This window comes from Littorina saxatilis, linkage group LG4 (genome assembly GCF_037325665.1).
Source record: "Littorina saxatilis isolate snail1 linkage group LG4, US_GU_Lsax_2.0, whole genome shotgun sequence".
NCBI classification, from domain to species: Eukaryota; Metazoa; Mollusca; class Gastropoda; order Littorinimorpha; family Littorinidae; genus Littorina; species Littorina saxatilis.
The window spans coordinates 41,551,344-41,570,130 of record NC_090248.1 but is presented as its reverse complement, the minus strand read 5'-3'; the positions used below and the strand labels follow the sequence as shown (position 1 = coordinate 41,570,130).

General features: G+C 40.9%; 2 protein-coding genes across 3 annotated transcripts in view; both read left to right on the top strand.

Annotated features, from left to right (window-relative positions):
* The window catches only part of LOC138965590 (multiple epidermal growth factor-like domains protein 11), a 43,691-nt gene extending 41,730 nt beyond the window's left edge, over nt 1-1,961 (top strand). The window contains exon 24 of the mRNA XM_070337773.1: nt 201-1,961. Within this exon, the coding sequence (XP_070193874.1) occupies nt 201-601 (401 nt within the window). The 3' untranslated portion in view covers nt 602-1,961. The remainder of the gene's footprint in view (nt 1-200) is intronic.
* Nucleotides 1,962-2,051: 90 nt separating this feature from the next.
* Nucleotides 2,052-17,070, top strand: LOC138964767 (uncharacterized). 2 transcript variants are annotated; one of them, XM_070336810.1, is made up of 9 exons: nt 2,097-2,634; nt 8,609-8,680; nt 9,406-9,636; nt 10,554-10,775; nt 11,743-11,883; nt 12,609-12,752; nt 14,506-14,590; nt 15,809-15,879; nt 16,612-17,068. In XM_070336810.1, exons 1-9 carry the CDS (start codon nt 2,496-2,498, stop codon nt 16,764-16,766), a joined length of 1,260 nt encoding a protein of 419 aa, XP_070192911.1. In that variant the 5' UTR covers nt 2,097-2,495; the 3' UTR covers nt 16,767-17,068. The 2 variants fall into 2 exon arrangements, with proteins under 2 accessions (XP_070192912.1, XP_070192911.1); XM_070336811.1 differs by lacking the exon at nt 11,743-11,883 and having other exon boundaries at nt 2,052-2,634; nt 16,612-17,070.
* The last annotated feature ends 1,717 nt before the right edge of the window (nt 17,071-18,787 follow it).

Sequence of the window (18,787 nt, the reverse complement as noted above, 5' to 3'; positions counted from 1 at the left end):
TTGTGTATTTTTTGTTTTTGTTCTTAAAGTTGCCAAGCCTATCTTGTGGGGTGTTTAATTTCTATCAATATTTTAACAAATATCATTCAATTATTTTTGACCAACGATGGACATGCATACCATTTCAGAAATGTTACACGAAAAGAAACCCAACTGAAAAAAATAACCATTTCAACTGCAGATACTTTTGTCTTTTTCAGGGCAGGAAACGAACACTGTGATTGAACTGAGAAGACCAGAAGAAGACAATGTTGGTGTCACCAGCGATGATGGTCACGCCTATAACGCCCTCAACATCGATGATGTGGCTACAGACGAGAGGGATGCACATTATACACCATTCTTCAGCAACTCTAACAATGGCAATGGAAATGGTCAGACATTTTCCAGCTGTTCAGTGTATGAAATTACCGATCGTGAAAGCAGTTTAAGTTCAGTGTACGAAAACGCTCATTGTGAGAGAATTATAGGTACAGTGTATAACAACAACGACCGTGAGAGCAGTACAAGTTTAGTGTACGAAAACACCATTCGAGAAAGCGCTACAAGTAATGTTTATCAAAACACCAGTTCTGAAACCGAATACGGCAATGTTAGATAAATGTTAAATGTTGTAAATGCATGGAGTTCTTCAAAAAGGAATCAATGTCCTCACTGTGTTTAATGCGATCAATCTTGCATTTAAGAATACATTTTTGTCAAATACATCTGTATTCAGGAAGTTCGTGACAATTAGTACAGTGCAGATACTCTGAAGGTTTCATATCAGGACGTTTCTCAGGACAAATTTTGTAACTGTTTAAAAGATATCAGGGTTTTTAACAATAATTAAAATACCGACTGTGAAAGAACCTTCTACCTCTGATAAGTCTTAAATGTAGAAGTGTTGTTGTTGTTGTTGTTGTTGTTGTTGTTGTTGTTGTTGTTGTTGTTGTTGTTGTTACACTTATTGCACTGTTGTTTAGTGAATTATTTCTACCTGTGTGTGTGTATGTGCCATTAATTTTGGTATATGTATGTCGCTTTCTTGTAGTGAGTGTAGCTGTGCATGCAGGTATTATCTTTGCATGTTTATGTATTCTTGTAAAATATTACTACTATACAATGTGACAAGTCAAAGAGTTTTGAATTAAATAATTGGAAGGAGTAATTTCTTCATCTTTCAAATCTATGATTTGTTTGATATCCTTTGTTGGTCTGATATTCTTCTATTTCTAAATTAAATTCATTTTGTACAGCATTTTGCATTCAATTCTGACTAACCTGTTTCTATTTAAGTCTGAAAACTTCAAGGTTTTACTCACTTTTCCTTGGCAGCCTATGAATATCAGTTTGGCCAGATGGATTCCAAAGAACACCGAATACAATTCCTTTGTCTTTTTATTAAAGCAGTAACGAAACAAGGTAACGTTAGTCATCGTTCTTTATGCAAGCCAAAAATTGCAGTTGACACTGAACACCGAAAAAGGTTATGGTAATGTTTTGGTCTGTCAAGGAATCATTAGCTACGATAACAATGCAGGCTTTTTTTCGAAAGTGTGAGTAGAGGGAAAGTGGATTTTGTGAGATTGGTCCCCAAACAAAACACTCCATCTGACACCCACGAGGAATATATTCATGCATTACACCACGCACACTCAGACATGCAAGGTTTTTTCATACACAGTTTCGGTTTCACCGATTAGCTTCTATTTTCGATAAAACCCAGCGTGTACTTAAATATTATTTTGAGTAACTGGTGTTCAATGTTAAGTTGACATTTTCTATAGTCTAATGTGACTAATATTTTATGATATTATCCCTCTTAATTTCAGTGATCAGAGTCAACGGCCATTACCTATTCTCTACAATTTCTGTGACTTTTTCCTCTTTTAACCCTGCTGAAATAAAACGTTGGCTGTAAGATGATATAAGAGTTACCATCTTGATCCAACTATGAATGATTATTATTTGAAATTTTCTTTTCTTTTTCATGCTTACTTCTGAGTGCCGTGTCTCTGTTTGTGTTGTTGCCTTGTCATGTTCATGTAATTTATGCGTAAGTGTATATGAGTGTGCTTGAGTTGTTAATGCGAAATAATGTGTATGAGTGCGCCTTGTGGTGAGATATGTGCACGTTTTAAATTATCGTATTATTATGATTCAAAGTGGGGATGTTTAGTTTTGTTTTGCTTTGGTGCTGGCGCTGGTTTAAATATGTCTGGGCCTTGCTCCAGTGGGTCTCTCTGTCATCCCTTGCGGAAATGTTTGAAGTCCAGGACAAGAAAGCTGAAGTGGAATAAGAACAGACATAAAAGGTGTTTAAAACACATTTTTGAACTGATCATGACTTTTGCAGGAAACAAACCTGCAAAGAATGAGTCTTAAATTACTTTTTTTTAAACCTCAGTTTCTCGGGAACCTGTCTCGCGGTATTTTCAAGGACGCTTGACAAGATTCAAGGTTGACAGCGTTTTGCACGATAACACAGTGTCTTCCTATTGAAATAATACTTGATGCTAGTTAGCATTGGAGCAGTTACCGCTGCGCCATTTATCCTACGCTTCAAAATGGCCCCGAAGACTGTTTGTCTGTTGCTACGGCTGTCCTTCACCATACTTGTTTGGAAAACGTGTTGCTGTTTGTCTGCTCAAGGTAATGTAAGCTTTTTATCGCATAATGACACGAAGAGCTACAACCATACTATGCATTGGGTATTGTGTTCCTGCAACATTGCCCAAGTCAAATAATAATGCTTGCTACTTCCCAATTTGTTTCTGTTTCTCTGCGTCTATCTCATTATGTCTGTCTGCCTGTCTATCTGTCTGTCTGTGTTCCTCTCCTTCTCTGCATCTCCCTCTCCCCCCTCTGTCTCTCCTCCCTCTCTCTGTCCCTCTCTCTGTCTATGTACATCTCTCTCTCTTTCTCTCTCTCTCTCGGGTCAAGGTCGACCACGAATGGCGCAGGAGGGAAAAATTTTCACAGTGCAGACAAGATGGATATTTTTCAAGTTCAAAGTGGCTATATCAAAGTTTGAGTCTCCAGAACTATACAAGTGAAAGTCTAAAGTGATTGTGTGCAGAAATCTACTGAAAATGATCGAGGTAGGACTTTGGAGGGCCAGTATTGGTCGTTTTCATTTGGCTTGTGTGGCAAAACATTTTTTGAACCGGCTTCGTGCTCAGCCCGTGTATGGTGACAGTTCTGAAATCAGTGTCAGCGACGTGTGCATTACTTGGGGATGCCTTGTTTTTCTTGCGAACATCGTGTGCTGCTTCAAAGATGTTGCGGAAAGTGCTTTTAGTACGCCATTCCCACCCCTGGGAACTGTGACTTATAATTCGTCAACAGTGACTGGCCATTTGTCAGTGCCAAGTGATGACCTTGTACACCTGTCACCGATGGCGGCGACCTTTCCGCACGCGCAGCACGCGCCATCTTTGTGCCTGGCAGTGATTGCCTTCGCGATACGACGCTTGAGATTGAGCAATGACGTAGAGGAAAACCCTGGGCCTGCTGCCAGTGGCAGTAGCGAAAGTAGTGGTGGTGGTGCGGAGTCATCTGCAGTGGCAGATAGCATCAAACACTTAGAGCAGTCGTTGCAGCAGAAGCTGGATGTCGTTCTGGCAACCATGCAAACACAGGCGGACTTTCTCAAACGACAAGAAGACATGCTTAGAAAACAAGAGACATTGATGAAGAAATTTGGGGATGAGCAAGAGACAATGAAAAAGTCCCTCAAGAAGAACGAACAGTCGATCTCCAACCTCTCCTCACAACAAGACGATCTGTATCGTGTGGTGACTAGCCTCGAGGCAGAGGTTGACAGGCTGGAGGGGTTTTCCCGTCGCAACAACGTCAAGTTTTTCGGAATACCAGAAGAAGTTGGCGACACCGATGCTGACTGTGTTGTTGCAGTGAAAAACGTTCTTGACACCTACATTCCTCAGAAGCAGTGGGAGCCTGACGTCATCGAGCGAGCGCATCGCCTCGGCAAACCCAACCCCAAGAATCCCAACCCCCGCCCTATCATTGCCAAGTTCCAACGTTGGGGCGATGCGATGCGTCTCATGAAAGACCGTGAGGCACGAAGCGACATGGAGCACGACAACCTGAGAGCGGCCCAAGATCTCACCAGACGGCAGACCCAGAAGCTGAAACAGCTGAGGGAGGAGGGGAAGACGGCCTACTACACAAACGGCAAGCTACGCTTCCATGACAACCCCAGAAACAACGATGATCGCCGTGCTGACAACCGCCGGCCGGGTGGCCCCGGTTTGTTGACAAACACCGACTCGGAGACGCCCCCTGATCACGAGCAACGTCAACCAATCAGCGAAGTAGAAATAGAGCGTGACGTCAGTGACACTCAGGGTCACAGCCGTGACACTGAAGAAAATTCCGGTCGGAATTCCGGGCAGAGTGACGCCAGAGATAAGCGTGTGACCCGCTCAGCCAATCGGCAGGGCCACAAAGACATGACATTGGGTGGCGATAGTGGAGGTGGTGGGTACTCGGCCTACATTCGAAACGTGCGTGGAACTCCCACCCGTGCAGGAAACAGCGAATAGGGGCGTGGCCAAGGCTATGACAATGCAAACAAACAAGACACACAAGCACATGACAAAAACACACCTGATGTAAATAATGTTGCAACAGCAAATAAGGACAAATTGAATACTTCTTTTTCATTTCTCTGTTGGAATATAAATGGGTTGATTGCCAAGCTAACTGACCCTGATTTTGTTGATTACATAACTTCTTTTGATGTTTGCTTTTTGTCTGAAACCTTTACTTTGCCAAGCTTTGACTTCAGTACCTATTTTAGTGATTTCATTGTTCTTCATTCACCAGGTGTGAAACTGACCAAGATGGGCCATGTTTCTGGTGGAACTGTTATGTTGATTCGTAAATGTCTGTCGGATTTTGTTGAGACTATTGATACCAAGAGTGAAAATGTTTTGTGCGTAAAACTTTCAAAAGAATTGTTTGGTTGTGAGAAAGACATGATGTTTATTGGTCTGTATAATCATCCAGTGGGCAGTGTGTACTATGATAAAAAAGATTATGATTGTACTCTAGAAATGCTAGAACAGTTTATTTTGTCTTTAATGGAAGCTGGCAGGGATGTGTACTATTTACTTGGAGGTGATTTGAACGCCCGAATAGGGGATTGGTGTCTTGAATGTGTTGATGAAGAAGATGATGATGAGGATGGTAATGTTTTTGAAAGAAAATCACAAGATGTTTTGACAAATAACTTTGGTAAAATACTGATTCAGTTTTGCTGCATGTTTCACCTTGTACCTCTGCATGGATTAGTACAACCAGGTTTCGATGATAAATTCACTTTTGTGTCTGAAAGAGGAAATAGTACTATTGATCACTTTTTGTCTTCAGTTGATTTTGTCGAATATGTAAATATGTTTTCTGTTGTCAACCGCATTGAGTCTCATCATATGCCTGTTCGGCTAGATGTGTGTGCTGCCCTAAAAATTGACGCTGATGTAGACAGTGAGAATAAGACTAGTTCAGAGAAACTGACTTGGGATTCCTCCAAAGCTAGTGTATTTTTAGATTTTCTTTCTTCACGTGAAGGTCAAACTGCCATCGATGACGCTGCTGCATGTATTGATGATAACTCTGACGCTGCCTTGACAATGTTTGTAAACACGCTTTTAGAAGCGGGTCGGTGCATGCGACGCACGGTGTTTTTTGGAGGCCGTCAGCGTCGTACGAGCCGATGGTTTGACACAGAGTGTAGGGAGGGAAAACGTGAAGTTAATAGATTACTTAGTCGGTACTCTCGCACTAGAAAGGTTGAGGATAAACTACAGTATTTGCAAAAAAGATCTGAATATCAAAATATGATAAAAGAGAAAAAGAAAGCATATAGAAAATCAGTACAAGATTCTTTACTAGAAAACAGAAAAAATCCTTCCATGTTCTGGTCAACGGTAAAACGGTCTCGCCCAAGGGAGAGAAACCGTGCTACTATAAATATCGATGTCTGGAAAGATCACTTTGAAAACATTTTGGGACAGCACACAGCTTCAACGCCTGAACAAAACGAAAATGTAATAAATGATGAAAGTGAGGAAGATGTACATATTTATGAATTGGATGAACAAATTTCGTTAGCTGAGGTAAAACAAGCCATTCGAAAATTAAAAGCAGGGAAAGCTTCTGGTATTGATGAAATACCAGCAGAATTTCTAAAAGCAGCTGAGGATATTGTTGCCCCTTTTCTCACTAAGTTCTTTAACCGTGTTTATGACACTGGTGTGTTTCCTAAACAATGGAGTCAGTCCGTGATAGTTCCTTTACTGAAAAAGGGTGATGTAAATAATCCTGGAAATTATAGGGGCATTTCCCTCCTGAGTACTATTAGTAAAGTTTTTACTTCCATCCTAAATAGGCGTCTGTATAAATGGGCAGAGAGTGAACACAAGATATGTGAAGAACAAGCTGGTTTTCGAAAAAACTATTCAACTATTGATCATCTTTTTACACTTGTGACTATGATTAAGAAATGTCTGTATGGACAAAGGAGAAGTAAACTGTACGTTGCTTTTATTGATTATTTGAAAGCTTTCGATTCTGTAGACAGGGATAGTTTGTGGGTCGTTCTTCAGAAAATAAAAACTTCGACGAAAATGCTCCGTATGCTACAAGGGATTTATGATTCTGTCCAGTCATGTGTAAGATGGGGCCCTGAAGTGTCTGACTTTTTTGATTGCCCTGCCGGGGTAAAACAAGGCTGCATGTTGTCTCCCCTGATTTTTTCCCTGTTAATTACTGAAGTAGCCGATATAGTAACCTCAAATGGAAGGCATGGTGTTCAGTTTTTGCCTGGATTACAAGAAATTTTTTTGCTTCTTTTTGCTGACGATATTTGTTTGATTTCTACAACACCTGCTGGACTACAAAACCAATTGAACAATCTTGAACAAGCCTCCTCTGCCCTTGGCCTCAGTGTAAATTTAAAGAAAACAAAAGTAATGGTTTTTCGGAAAGGCGGTCATCTATCTAAGACAGAAAAATGGTTTTATCAAGGTAAACCTATGGATGTTGTAAACAGTTATAAATATTTGGGTGTCACATTGACAACAAAATTATCATTTGACATTGCTTTAGAAGAATTTGCAGGCAGAGCCAAGGGAAAAGTGGTAGAAATCATGAAAACAATGTGGAGCTTAGGTAGCATGGATGTTAGTGTATTTTTTAAATTGTTTGATGCGCTAGTAAAACCTATGCTTCTGTACGCCTCTGAAATATGGGGTATCACACGCTTTCGTTCTGTTGAATCTCCGCATTTGTTTGCTTGTAAAAGATTTTTGAATGTTTTACCAAGAACTCCAAACGCGATGGCATATGGAGAACTCGGTCGTTTCCCTTTATTCATTGACAGTACTGTCAGTGTTATCAGGTACTGGCTAAAGCTGCAGAACATGTTTTTGGTTAGATTACCTAGACAAGCGTACGAGATGGATAAAAAAAAGATTTTCAAGGTTACCCGGAAATGAGGTTGATTTGCAAAATTGGGCTTGCTCGGTAAAGCGTTGTTTGGATATGTGTGGGTTTTCCTTTGTATGGCTGAATGGTGGTGTTGTTCATGAAAAAGCTTTTTTGCGTGCGTTCAGACAGCGTTTGATTGACTGCTATAAGCAGGAATGGTTTGGTAAGATAATGGAAAGTGATAGATTTTCAACGTATAGTTCGTTCAAGTCTTTATTGCAGCCGGAAAAATACCTAACAGATATCACACTTACTAAATTTAGAAACATTTTTGTCAAACTACGCCTAGGTATTATTGACCTGAATGGAAACAAACGCTATAGTGCTGTACCAAACACGTGCCCGTTTTGTCCTGCTGTGGAAAACGAAATACATTTTCTGCTACATTGCCCAAAATACCAGGATCTACGTGTAAAATATATTTTGAAATATTTCACTGACAATGTACATGTACCACCCTTGATTTTTCTGCTACAAAATGAGAGTATATACATTAATAGAGCTGTAGCCATGTATTGTTACTATGCCATGAAAACACGTGATGAAGAAATTTCAAACAGGCAATTGTTGCTATGACTGATACTTTGAGACAAAATTTGTAAATTTTCGTGCCACGATATATATATTTTTTTTGTTTCTGTTCAACCATGATATTTTGTTGTTGATTTTTATTCCTATTTTTTCCTGTGTCTTTTGTAAACCCCCATGCGTATATGCCGGTGGCCTCGCATTAAATTTCCTGCGTTCCTGCGTTCCTGCTGCGTTCTCTCTCTCTCTCTCTCTCTCTCTCTCTCTCTCTCTCTCTCTCTCTCTCTCTCTCTCTCTCTCTCTCTCTCTCTCTCTCTCTCTCTCTCTCTCTCTCTCTCTGTACAACGTTAGACTGTCTCTATATGACACATTACAATAGCGAACTGAGTGATTAGCTAGCAGCACTGACATTTATTTAAGTTGACTAAAAGCAATCTGTTATACGTAAAGATGCGGCCACGTTACCAACCTGATTTAAATCGATCCATATACACAAACACAACTAAATGAAACTAGTTCAAACTGGTATGAAAGGTTAAGTGCAATGTCTATTTAAAGAAGAAGAAAAAAAACATTTTAACAGGGCAGACGTGTAGCTGTACAGGCGGATGTGGAAACAATGGTACCGCTTTACCTGGATCTGATGGAAGGATTGGTGAGTTTTCTTTTTGCCATTCAGGGCTCCCCACGGACGCCCCTCCTAGTGCGTCCCGGGACCCCCACTTTTAAATTTTAGAGGGTCCATGGACGCCTATTGCAGTATTTTAGAGGGTCCCAAGGGTCCAAAAGCCAAAAAGTACCAGTGTACTTATACAACATTGTGGTCACGTCGCGTGTACTGCGAAGTGTCGATTGCAGTCTGAAAATGGTATCTACGGTACGCACGATAAAAGAAATTGAGTGCGTCCTAGGACCCGCTCTTTTAAAATCTACTGCGTCCAGGGACCCCCTCCATATATTTCTAGTACGTGTTTTCGGCTTCTAGTGCGTAAAGGACGCAGGGACGCGCGCTATGGGGAGCTCTGCCATTATCACTTTTCCCTGCCAACTTTCTTTGCTGTCGTTTGCAACGTGAAGTTTTCAAATGAACATGGGTCGAATAACAGAACAGTTATCAAGTTACAACGTGTGTTTATACGTGTCAGTGAAATTGGGATACAGCTGCCTGAGATGTCTTTCTCTTCAAATGTTCTACACAACACTTAGCCACACACACACAAACGCACACGCAGACACACACACACAAACACACACACACAAACACACACACACACACACACACACACACACACACACATACATGATAACGATAACAACTACAGTAGATGGTTTCCGTTTTTCTCTCAGTGTTAAACATCTTTTCTTATGTTCACTGAGCAGAAAATGTGGCGTATGGAAAGCTTGCCAGCATGAGCAGCAATTTTACCAAGGATGGTGGATCAGGACCGGCCTGCGCAGCTGTCAACGGCAGAACTGGAACAATTTGGACACCCATGAATTCCCCTGACATCAACTGCGTCCATACTAGTTCTGGTGACTTTGATGCCCAGTGGCAGGTGGACCTTGGTCACAACTACACCGTCGCTGACATTACCATCATTCGGAGTAAAGGTGCATTATTCCTATTTATTTATCAATCGCCCTAGACTTAGTTCCTCAAGGCTTACAAAAATCTTAAACGCAGTTCTCCAGATCGAACAAAATGATGCAACAGGTACATACCAAGTGCTCGATTTTTTCTCCTGATTTTGTTATCTTCAGATGACTTTAATATAAACCTAGTGTGAGAGCAATTGTTATAGGATGATGATTGGACGAAATAGATCAAGCACATTAGCAAACAAAAGCGCAAATAAAGAAAACATATATTGAAAGGCATAAATTCTGCAAATAGTGCATTGAACGATTTTGCTCTCAAACGAAAATCAGATTGAACCTGCAATTTGTAGTTGACATCTTGAGTGTCGGAGCAAATGTTTCACGCTGTCAGCGTGCGCTTTGCAGTATTGCTGATCCAGCCACAGCTCACTGTGCTAATAAAGACAATGGGCTGAAAGGGAGACAATAACGTAAAAACGATAGTGTATGAAATGCAACTGGCTGTTTGGCTGTATCAGATATCACAATCATGCCACGACTTGATGAAGGAGAGAGACAGCAAGCGATTAGGATGCTTAGAGCTGGCCAAAGCATTAAACGTGATGAACACTGAACGTTTTCCGAAATCATTGCGCTTGGACTCAGTCACTTTTTTTGAAAAATTGTCATTTCATGATGTTCTATTCAAAATCAATAAAGTGAAGGTTTATAAACACTAAAATGGCCAATACATAAAGTATTCAAACATTGAAAACATTCACCACTGAGCTGATTTTTTGTGATTTTTTAAAGTTCAGTTTGCGGAATTTATGCCTCTCAGTGCATCAACGGTCACGGTATGGTTACTAGAACTACGTAATTCATGGCAATCAGACTTTCCTAATCAGGAGGTAGAGCTATAACTTTTCATGATCTTTATTTTTGGGCAGATGCACAGCGACGTATGGCGGGAGGCAGTGTGTATGTGGATGATCAGCTGTGTTACAGTTTTCCCAACTCAACCAACATTACCGCTCTGGACGCTCTACCTGAACAGATCATCATCACGTGCACACCGCCCCTCACTGGACAGGTCGTCAGGTTCCAGAAACACAGACAGGACGAGGATTGGAATTACTACTTCATTAACATCTGTGAGGTGCAGGTTTGGGGTGAGTTACTACAAGAATAAACTGTAATAAGTTCCGTCAGAAATCATTATGTTGCAGCACCAGACGTCAGAGATAAAGCATGTAGTTTCAGATATAAAGTCCAGTGATTATGCTGTAAGGCTGATGTTCCATCATTGATTCTGTAGTGCTTGTAAAGGTCTAAAGGACACCAAATTTAAACATAAAACAATTGTAGGGTACTTTTGGGGTCTACGGTGGGACATTTGACAAAGTACGGATAGCCTGTCAAATTGCATACTTGTTTTGGGAAAGAACGTATTAAAATTGCTTTTTGCTATCCTGAAAGAAATCATTACATTTAAGGATAAGAATTATTCATCCTTATCCATTCTCTGTTGTGTATCTTGCTTGTCCACTTCAAAGATAAGTAGAACGACGTTCCATTGGATATTTATATTTGGAAATGATAAAACGTTCCATATATTAACCGTACGCATGTTGTTGTATAGTTTTGTTTTCTTCTATTATTAATAGATCAAACGGTTGACAATGCACAGTGAAAGCAAATGTCCACTCATGCAATTGAAACTATAAGAAACAAGAAATTCCTCCGAGGTAGGAAAAACACCATCGTCAAAGGGAAATAACCTTCTCAGTTGGTGGCAAATACTGAGTGAGAATGGTTATTTCCCTTTGACCATTAAGATGTCCCTCTATAAGTCCTTGTATATTTTTAATCCACCAATAACTCCCTAACCGTGTGTTTGACTGGTCCCAATTTTTGTAAGGACCGTCTCAGGAATGTATAGAACCTGTTCACCAAGTTTGGTGACGATCGGTCCGTTCATTCTTGAGATCTATATGCGAACACAAACAAACACACAAACAAACAAACAAACACATCGACCGAAACCTATACACACCCCTATACCGGGGGTGTAACTATGGTTCTAAGCTGTCATTTTCATGGGGACTAACATGCTCGTTGTTTCACTGCTTTGTTCAGCGTGTAAGCCAGGTCTGTACGGAGAGCAGTGTAACCAGACGTGTAGCGGTCACTGTAAAGACAACGACACGTGTGACAACTACTATGGTACGTGTCCTCGTGGCTGTGAACCGGGGTGGACAACACCCTTCTGTTACCAGAGTGAGTATAGAAAGCGATGCTAACGCTCAATGGAGGTGTGAGTCTAGGCAACGCGGAGTAATGTGTGACCCTCCACCACGAAATGAGTCGCATGTCACCTCGCGCGGTTCTGCCCTAGGCTTAATATAAGTCCGGGGAGTGTCTGGTAACAGTGTGAGGGTCACCTTAGTCACAGGCTTATAACTCAAACAGTTTTCGCTCTTTTCTAAAACGGTTTTCACCACTGGATAGAGCATAAAAAAACTCTTTATGAAAATGTAAAAATATGAAAATCATGCAAAGGTGACATGCGACTCATTCCGTGGTGGAGGGTCACATATGATAGTGATCAATCGAGGCGTTTGCGCGCGCATACTTGCACACTCATACACGCACGAGATCTTACTTGTTAGTATAGTCTGTAAATTAACGTGAACAATAACTGTCAGAAGTTTCGTTTTATCAGGTCGGTGATCTCTTCTTGATAATAGATGTAACCTTATTCATATCATTGAAGCTAGCGAGCACTACGGTTTTGAAAAACTGAGTGCAAAGACCTACTTGGTTTTAATTATATCATTACACATTATGAAATATTGTTTGTTTCTTTGATCAAATGTCTAATTATTTATTTGGTTAAGCCTACTTTTTCCTGTCTTTTTTTTTCTTTTCTTTCTTTCTTACTTTTTTTGTTTGCTGTTTTTATTCATAGCTACACACACAATGTTCTTTCTTGTTTCTGTTAGATTGTCCAGAAGGTGTCCATGGCCAGAACTGCAGCTCGGTATGTCCTCCGTGTTCTGATGATGAGTACTGTGACCAGAGGAATGGTGTCTGTCTACCGAAGTGTCCGCAGGGAATAGACTTTTCTAATCCCCTTTGCAAGCAAAGTAAGACAAATACATGTCCATCATACGTATCGCGAGAAGAAATAAATACACAACTATAGGGGCAAACAAACTGGCAAAGGCATCAAGTAGCACAGTAACTTACAAATTAAGTAACTAACTGACCCACCGACTAAACAATCCACTACCGCCACACAAAGCCAAATCACTACTTAAAATGACCACATTATCAAAACATTCAACGACAAGATTCACAAGGAACTTAGTCGATAAATATCGACAGGGGGCGGACAAATGGTTTACATGTGAAATGTGTGTATATGGGTGTGGTTCTGAAACAAACAAACCATGTGAACCCCCCCATCCCACCGCTCGCGGGCTGAACGACTGACGTCACATGTCGCTTCGGTCTTTTCCTGAGAAGAACACCGCGTGTACATAATACACAATTCGATCGCGTAGCACTGCCAATGCACATTTTCGCAACGAAAACCGTGCTACTGTTTCTTGTGTGTTAAATCTGAAAGCAATATAAGTGAACGAACAATTGAAAACTGATATCACGTTACTAAACTCCCAAAAGTAATAAATTACTTCTGACTGCGGTACACAATACGGCAGTCACCTCTGCGAATGCTGTCGAAGAATCTAACCGAAAGTAAACATTCTGGGAATGTACGCGCATCGGCCTTGACGCAAGTTCAATACTTAGCCAATGAGCGCGCCGCGGCGAAGTTGGCCGCTGTAAGTCTCGCAGCGCTGGCTGGCTGAGCGAGTTGCGTGTCCATCCTTTTTTGGTCCAAGCCGCACCGTAGACCAGATTATAGTAGGTGCTTGATTTTGGTATTTTGATTTTACATAACATTAAACCTTTCTTGGGGTTCATGGTCATGGCAACAGCCATAATAATATTATATCATGTATAATATTACATTTCAGCATATTTGAATTACATGTCATCATACCAAACTGTCATACATTTTTATTCCTACATCATTCTGATTGATCACAACCAAACCTACTATCAGTGGACACATCCAAATGTAAGCGCCTGTTCTTGACAACTCTTAATCGATCTAAAAATAGCAACTTGCTGGGCCCTCTGCCGCCAACAGACACTGTTTGGCCTGTAGGTAAAATGTACAATGTATTTTCTGATTTGTGCACAAAAGCTTTATTTCTTTTTTCTTTTTTTTAACATAACAATGTTTAATGTCACTGTATGTTTAAAAGACCATGGCCATATTTGTAAAAAAAATGTTAAATTAGAAAATAAATAACATTTTGGTTCATGATTTTTCCTACACCTGTGCTAAAAATAAGAAATAAAAATGTCGGGTATATAAGTCTCTCAAATACAGCTAGGTATGAATGGCTCGGTTTGAGTTTGTTGCAGTTGACCCTGCACAATGCGACATATCATGTTTTTGTTGAACAATTTTGACGTCACCCCTCCCATAGGGTGACGTATTTCACAACTTCCTGTGTTACACAAACTCTGTGATGACCAATTTTGACGTCACCCCTCCCATAGGGTGACGGATTTCACAACTTTCTACAGATGAACAATGTTGCCTTCACCCCTCCCATAGGGTGACGGATGTCACAACTTCCTGTGTACACAAACTGATGACGTATTTCACAACAAAATGGCGCTGCCCATGGTCAACCTCTAAACTATCCGTATAGAATGGGGGCGTCCTCGCCCCCATAATAAACGTAAATATGTGGTATAGCATCACCAACGCGCAGCTGGATTTGTAACAACTTTGATTATTGTCGGCTTTTTTTCCAGGTACCCTGCTAATTAGTGTGGCGGGAGCAACAGGAGGAGTAGTGTTCATCATAGCTACTGTCCTTATTGTGTGCTGCATTCTTAGGTAAGTATTTTGCTGTAGTATAAGTATGCATATAGTTATAACTATGCGATATGCAGCAGTCACTTTTGATCTCTCTCTCTGTCTCGGTTTTTTTCTCAGTCTGTTTCTCTCTGTTACTGCCCGTTATGCCGGTGGCATGTAGGGCAGCAACAAAGGACCTCCACTCCAGGCTGTTCTGGGCCAGTCTCTGGATGGTACCCTACGTTTGGTTACGGGTCTTCAGTTCTCCCTCCACCGTGTCGCTATCTCTGTTTCTATATGTATCTCTCTCTCTCTCTCTCTCTCTCTCTCTCTCTCTCTCTCTCTCTCTCTCTCTCTCTCTCTCTCTCTCTCTCTCTCTGATCAGTAAAGAATTGTTCTTGTTCTCTCTCTCTCTCTCTCTCTCTCTCTCTCTCTTCTCTCTCTCTCTCTCTCTCTCTCTCTCTCTCTCTCTCTCTCTCTCTCTCATCCACTGCTATTTTTTTTTATGTATTTGACATTATAAGAACGGTAGTATCGTTTACCTTTGTTTCTTTGTTAATTGTTTGGTTTGTTTAATTCCAAGGTAGCGACACTCGTGCACCACTTAAGCCTGACATTAATTGGGCGAAATGACTTCGCAAAGTCAACTCCAATAAGCTCACTGCTACGAGATCAATTTATAGCTGGGTTAAAGATTGATTAGATCAGCAATCTTGTTATGCTATTGTATTTGAGGGTTAGGGCGCAATCGGTTGTATGGATGGCGGGTGGATGTTCATTCATCTCCAGGTAGCAGCAGTTAAGATGTGTATAACCGAGGAAGCAGTAGTTCTTGTAGTGTTCAGTCGATTATAAACAAGATTAAGAGTAGAAGGTATTTAGAGTAAACAATCCTTGAGGTGAAACAATTAATTATTAATGTGAACAAAGGAAAACAGTCCCATACCACAGAGAGCGAGAGTTGTGCAGACTTCTTGCGTCAGAAAGTAAACATTATTGAATAGAACGAATAGCTATCGCCTGCCCTCATAGGCGGTGTCATGTTTCCAACGTGGCATGGTAAAAACTGATTTGGCAGGCAACACTCTCTTATCCCGAAAGTGAAAAGTTCAGGAACGCAAAAGAACGAATGACTCTCATCCTGACTTCATTTCCATAGCATGTGAGGTATCAACTTTAAAATAATCTTACCTTTGAGATAACATTGAACGAGTTGATCTGATCTGTGAACGCATTTTGTCGGGGTTAAAATCACAGGTACCGAAGGCGATCCAAACAGGGCTCGTCCTCTGAAGACACCGTATCTCCACAGACATCCAACCATCAGGGTAAGAAGACACATCATGCCCTTTCATTTCTCAATTGAATTTCATTTTAATTTGATTTTCAATTCATCAACTTTATTATGCCAATGCTGCGAAAGTCGGGTTGCTTCCTCCCAGAGGAAAGCTAGCAGAAACAAGAGTCGCGCTACCCAGGTGTGTGCGTGTTTAGGTGTAACCAGCCACCTGCACTTATGGCAGAATGACTGAGGTATTTTACGTGCCACTGTGGTGACACGGGGGTGGGACATGGATACCGTCTCTGAGTCTGCACAGAAAGTTGACCCGTGCTGTACCACCTGAACTACCCGGCCCCCTGAAATAGTGGAAAAACACCCAAAAACGTGGACATTATTCACTGCCGCAACTTATGATGCATTTGACAGCGAAAATTCGTATACCGTAACAACGGTAACCCTCGCTCTGTAAACAACCACAAAACGCAACGTAATAATTATCTTGACATATGTGTTGTTTGTGAAGGCATGTATCGTTGCATTGCTGTGATGCTATAAAGGAATACAATACGAAATGAGACATGTGTTTTCATTGAAGCAATAAAGCTATAAGTAGAAAAAGAGAGTTGGAATGTTTTAGGTGAGCATCACTTCGTAATGTTCTTGCTCAAGTTAATGTGTTGCTTTTTTTTGTCTTGTAAAATGAACTTTCTTGTTTTGAAGAATCTTCATTTAATTAGGTATTTCATGTCTCACTTGTTATGCAAAATGTTGTCACCAGAGACCCGGCATGCTGACGTCAGTATCGAAGATAACAACTATGACACGCTGGATTTGACCGGTGACGATGGTAGATCGCCATACTCCGAAATAGTAATCGTTAACCGACATACCAACAGGAGAACCAATAACTACACTGACGTCGACTGGATCTAAAGTGACTGCTCAAATTTGTTGATACCTAAAACTAGTAACAACAGTTATGTGACTAGATGCCAGATGGTATAAGTAGGCTACATACAAATTATGTTTTGCCTTTAGCACAGTCAGCCAACATGTCTGCTGCTCTCAGTTTTAATCTTACATGTGTGGTGGTAGTGATGTGAGTAGTTGTGGTGGTGTGGGCAGTTTTGAAGTCATTTCAATGTCCTTTTAACTTGTGTCTGTGTGTTTTTGTGATGCAATAAAATAAAATAATAAAATCCAAAAGATGGTTTGTCAGACTGGCGTTTGATGTTGTTTTGCTAGTTGTTTTTTGTAAAACACACACACACACACACACACACACACACACACACACACACACACACACACACACACACACACACACACACACACACACACACAGCGCGTGCATAAAAAACAACTACCTTACACGCACGCAAATTCACATAAACACGTCATTTTTGTGTGACTCTTGAAGATACAAATATTATCCTCCACAAAATAAGCAATTAAAAAAAATGCAAGGATTCCCCAAAATGTTAATCTCTTGCAACAGGGAAACAGACACATTTGGAAACGATTTTATAACAGCTGCGATCAACACTATTTGTACATTGTAAGTTCTTTACAGATGTACATCCCTTCGGCTTCGTGACTTATTACCTTAGCCATTAGTCATCGCAGTCAATAAAGGAACCCCTTCGCACTCCTAATATTCTGCAGATTGAAAGTTTCGTTGACTTGGAACATTTGAACTCGAAAAGACAGTGACCAGCCGTATTTTCTGTTCTGTGCTTCATCCTTCAATGCAGCAAGGAAACTGCTTACTGCCGCTGAATAATTGCAGTGAAGCACTTTCGCAATCAGTCAGAAAGTACATACAGAACTGAGAGCGCAGTGTTTTTAACGTAAGTCAATTACGATTGAATCATTCACGGTCAAAATTATGTTCACAGGCATCACAGACAAAGGGGATGAAACATTTGCCATTGTTGGAGCGGTGGCCGGAGTGCTTGTTGTTTTTACGTGCCTTGTCATCCTGGTCGTGTGCTGTGTCAGAAAGGAAACATTCACAGAAACTCGAGACATTAGCTAGCGCTAAAGTGGACTCTCTCTCTCTCTCTCTCTCTCTCTCTCTCTCTCTCTCTCTCTCTCTCTCTCTCTCTCTCTCTCTCTCTCTCTCTCTCTCTCTCTCTCTCTCTCTCTCTCTCTCTCTCTCTCTCTCTCTCTCTCTCTCTCTCTCTCTCTCTCTCTCTTTCTCTCTCTTTCTCTCTCTCTCTCTTTCTCGTTATTCCAACATTTACTGGGTGTATACGTGTCATGATCTAACTGGATTTCTTTACTGTATACACTTTCTCGCTTTGCACGTATCTACGCATGTTACTGGGTGAGGGTGAACGAAGACAGGATCTGTTGGCTTGCTTATCCCACACACACACACACACAAGCACGCGCGAGCACGTGCACCTCATCATGTATTCCTTGTCTTTCGTCTTCAGAAATCGCCGTAAATCCAACCAGCGGTCATGCACAGAAGACACGGTGCGTCCAGAAGACCATGTCTATCAAAGTGATTATCCATAGCAGTTTAACTGTAAAAAAAGACTTGATTTCCCGTGCTAACCAACACGTAAACAAGCACAGCTCTTTCTTGCCAATGCTGTGAGTTGAGGGCATACTTCCACTTTCATACCTGCGCTGCATGAAATGATTTATCAAAATAACACCTGTGCCAACAATCATGTTTCAACACAGAATCTTTGACCGAATAAGATTTCTCAGAAAGCTTCATTTAAAACGCTGACGTTCTTTTTATACGTTTTGAATTTCAAAACCAAAACATAAAAGTTCAGTCAATCAATGCGTACCTTTACTCACTCTTAAACATGAGAAAGTGAGCTTATGAACAAATGATCGAGAATATAAACAGAACGCGGAACGACCTTGTTTTTCATATGATTACTCAAAATTAATTCCCATTTGAAAGACCAGTTACCACATGATTGTTTTCT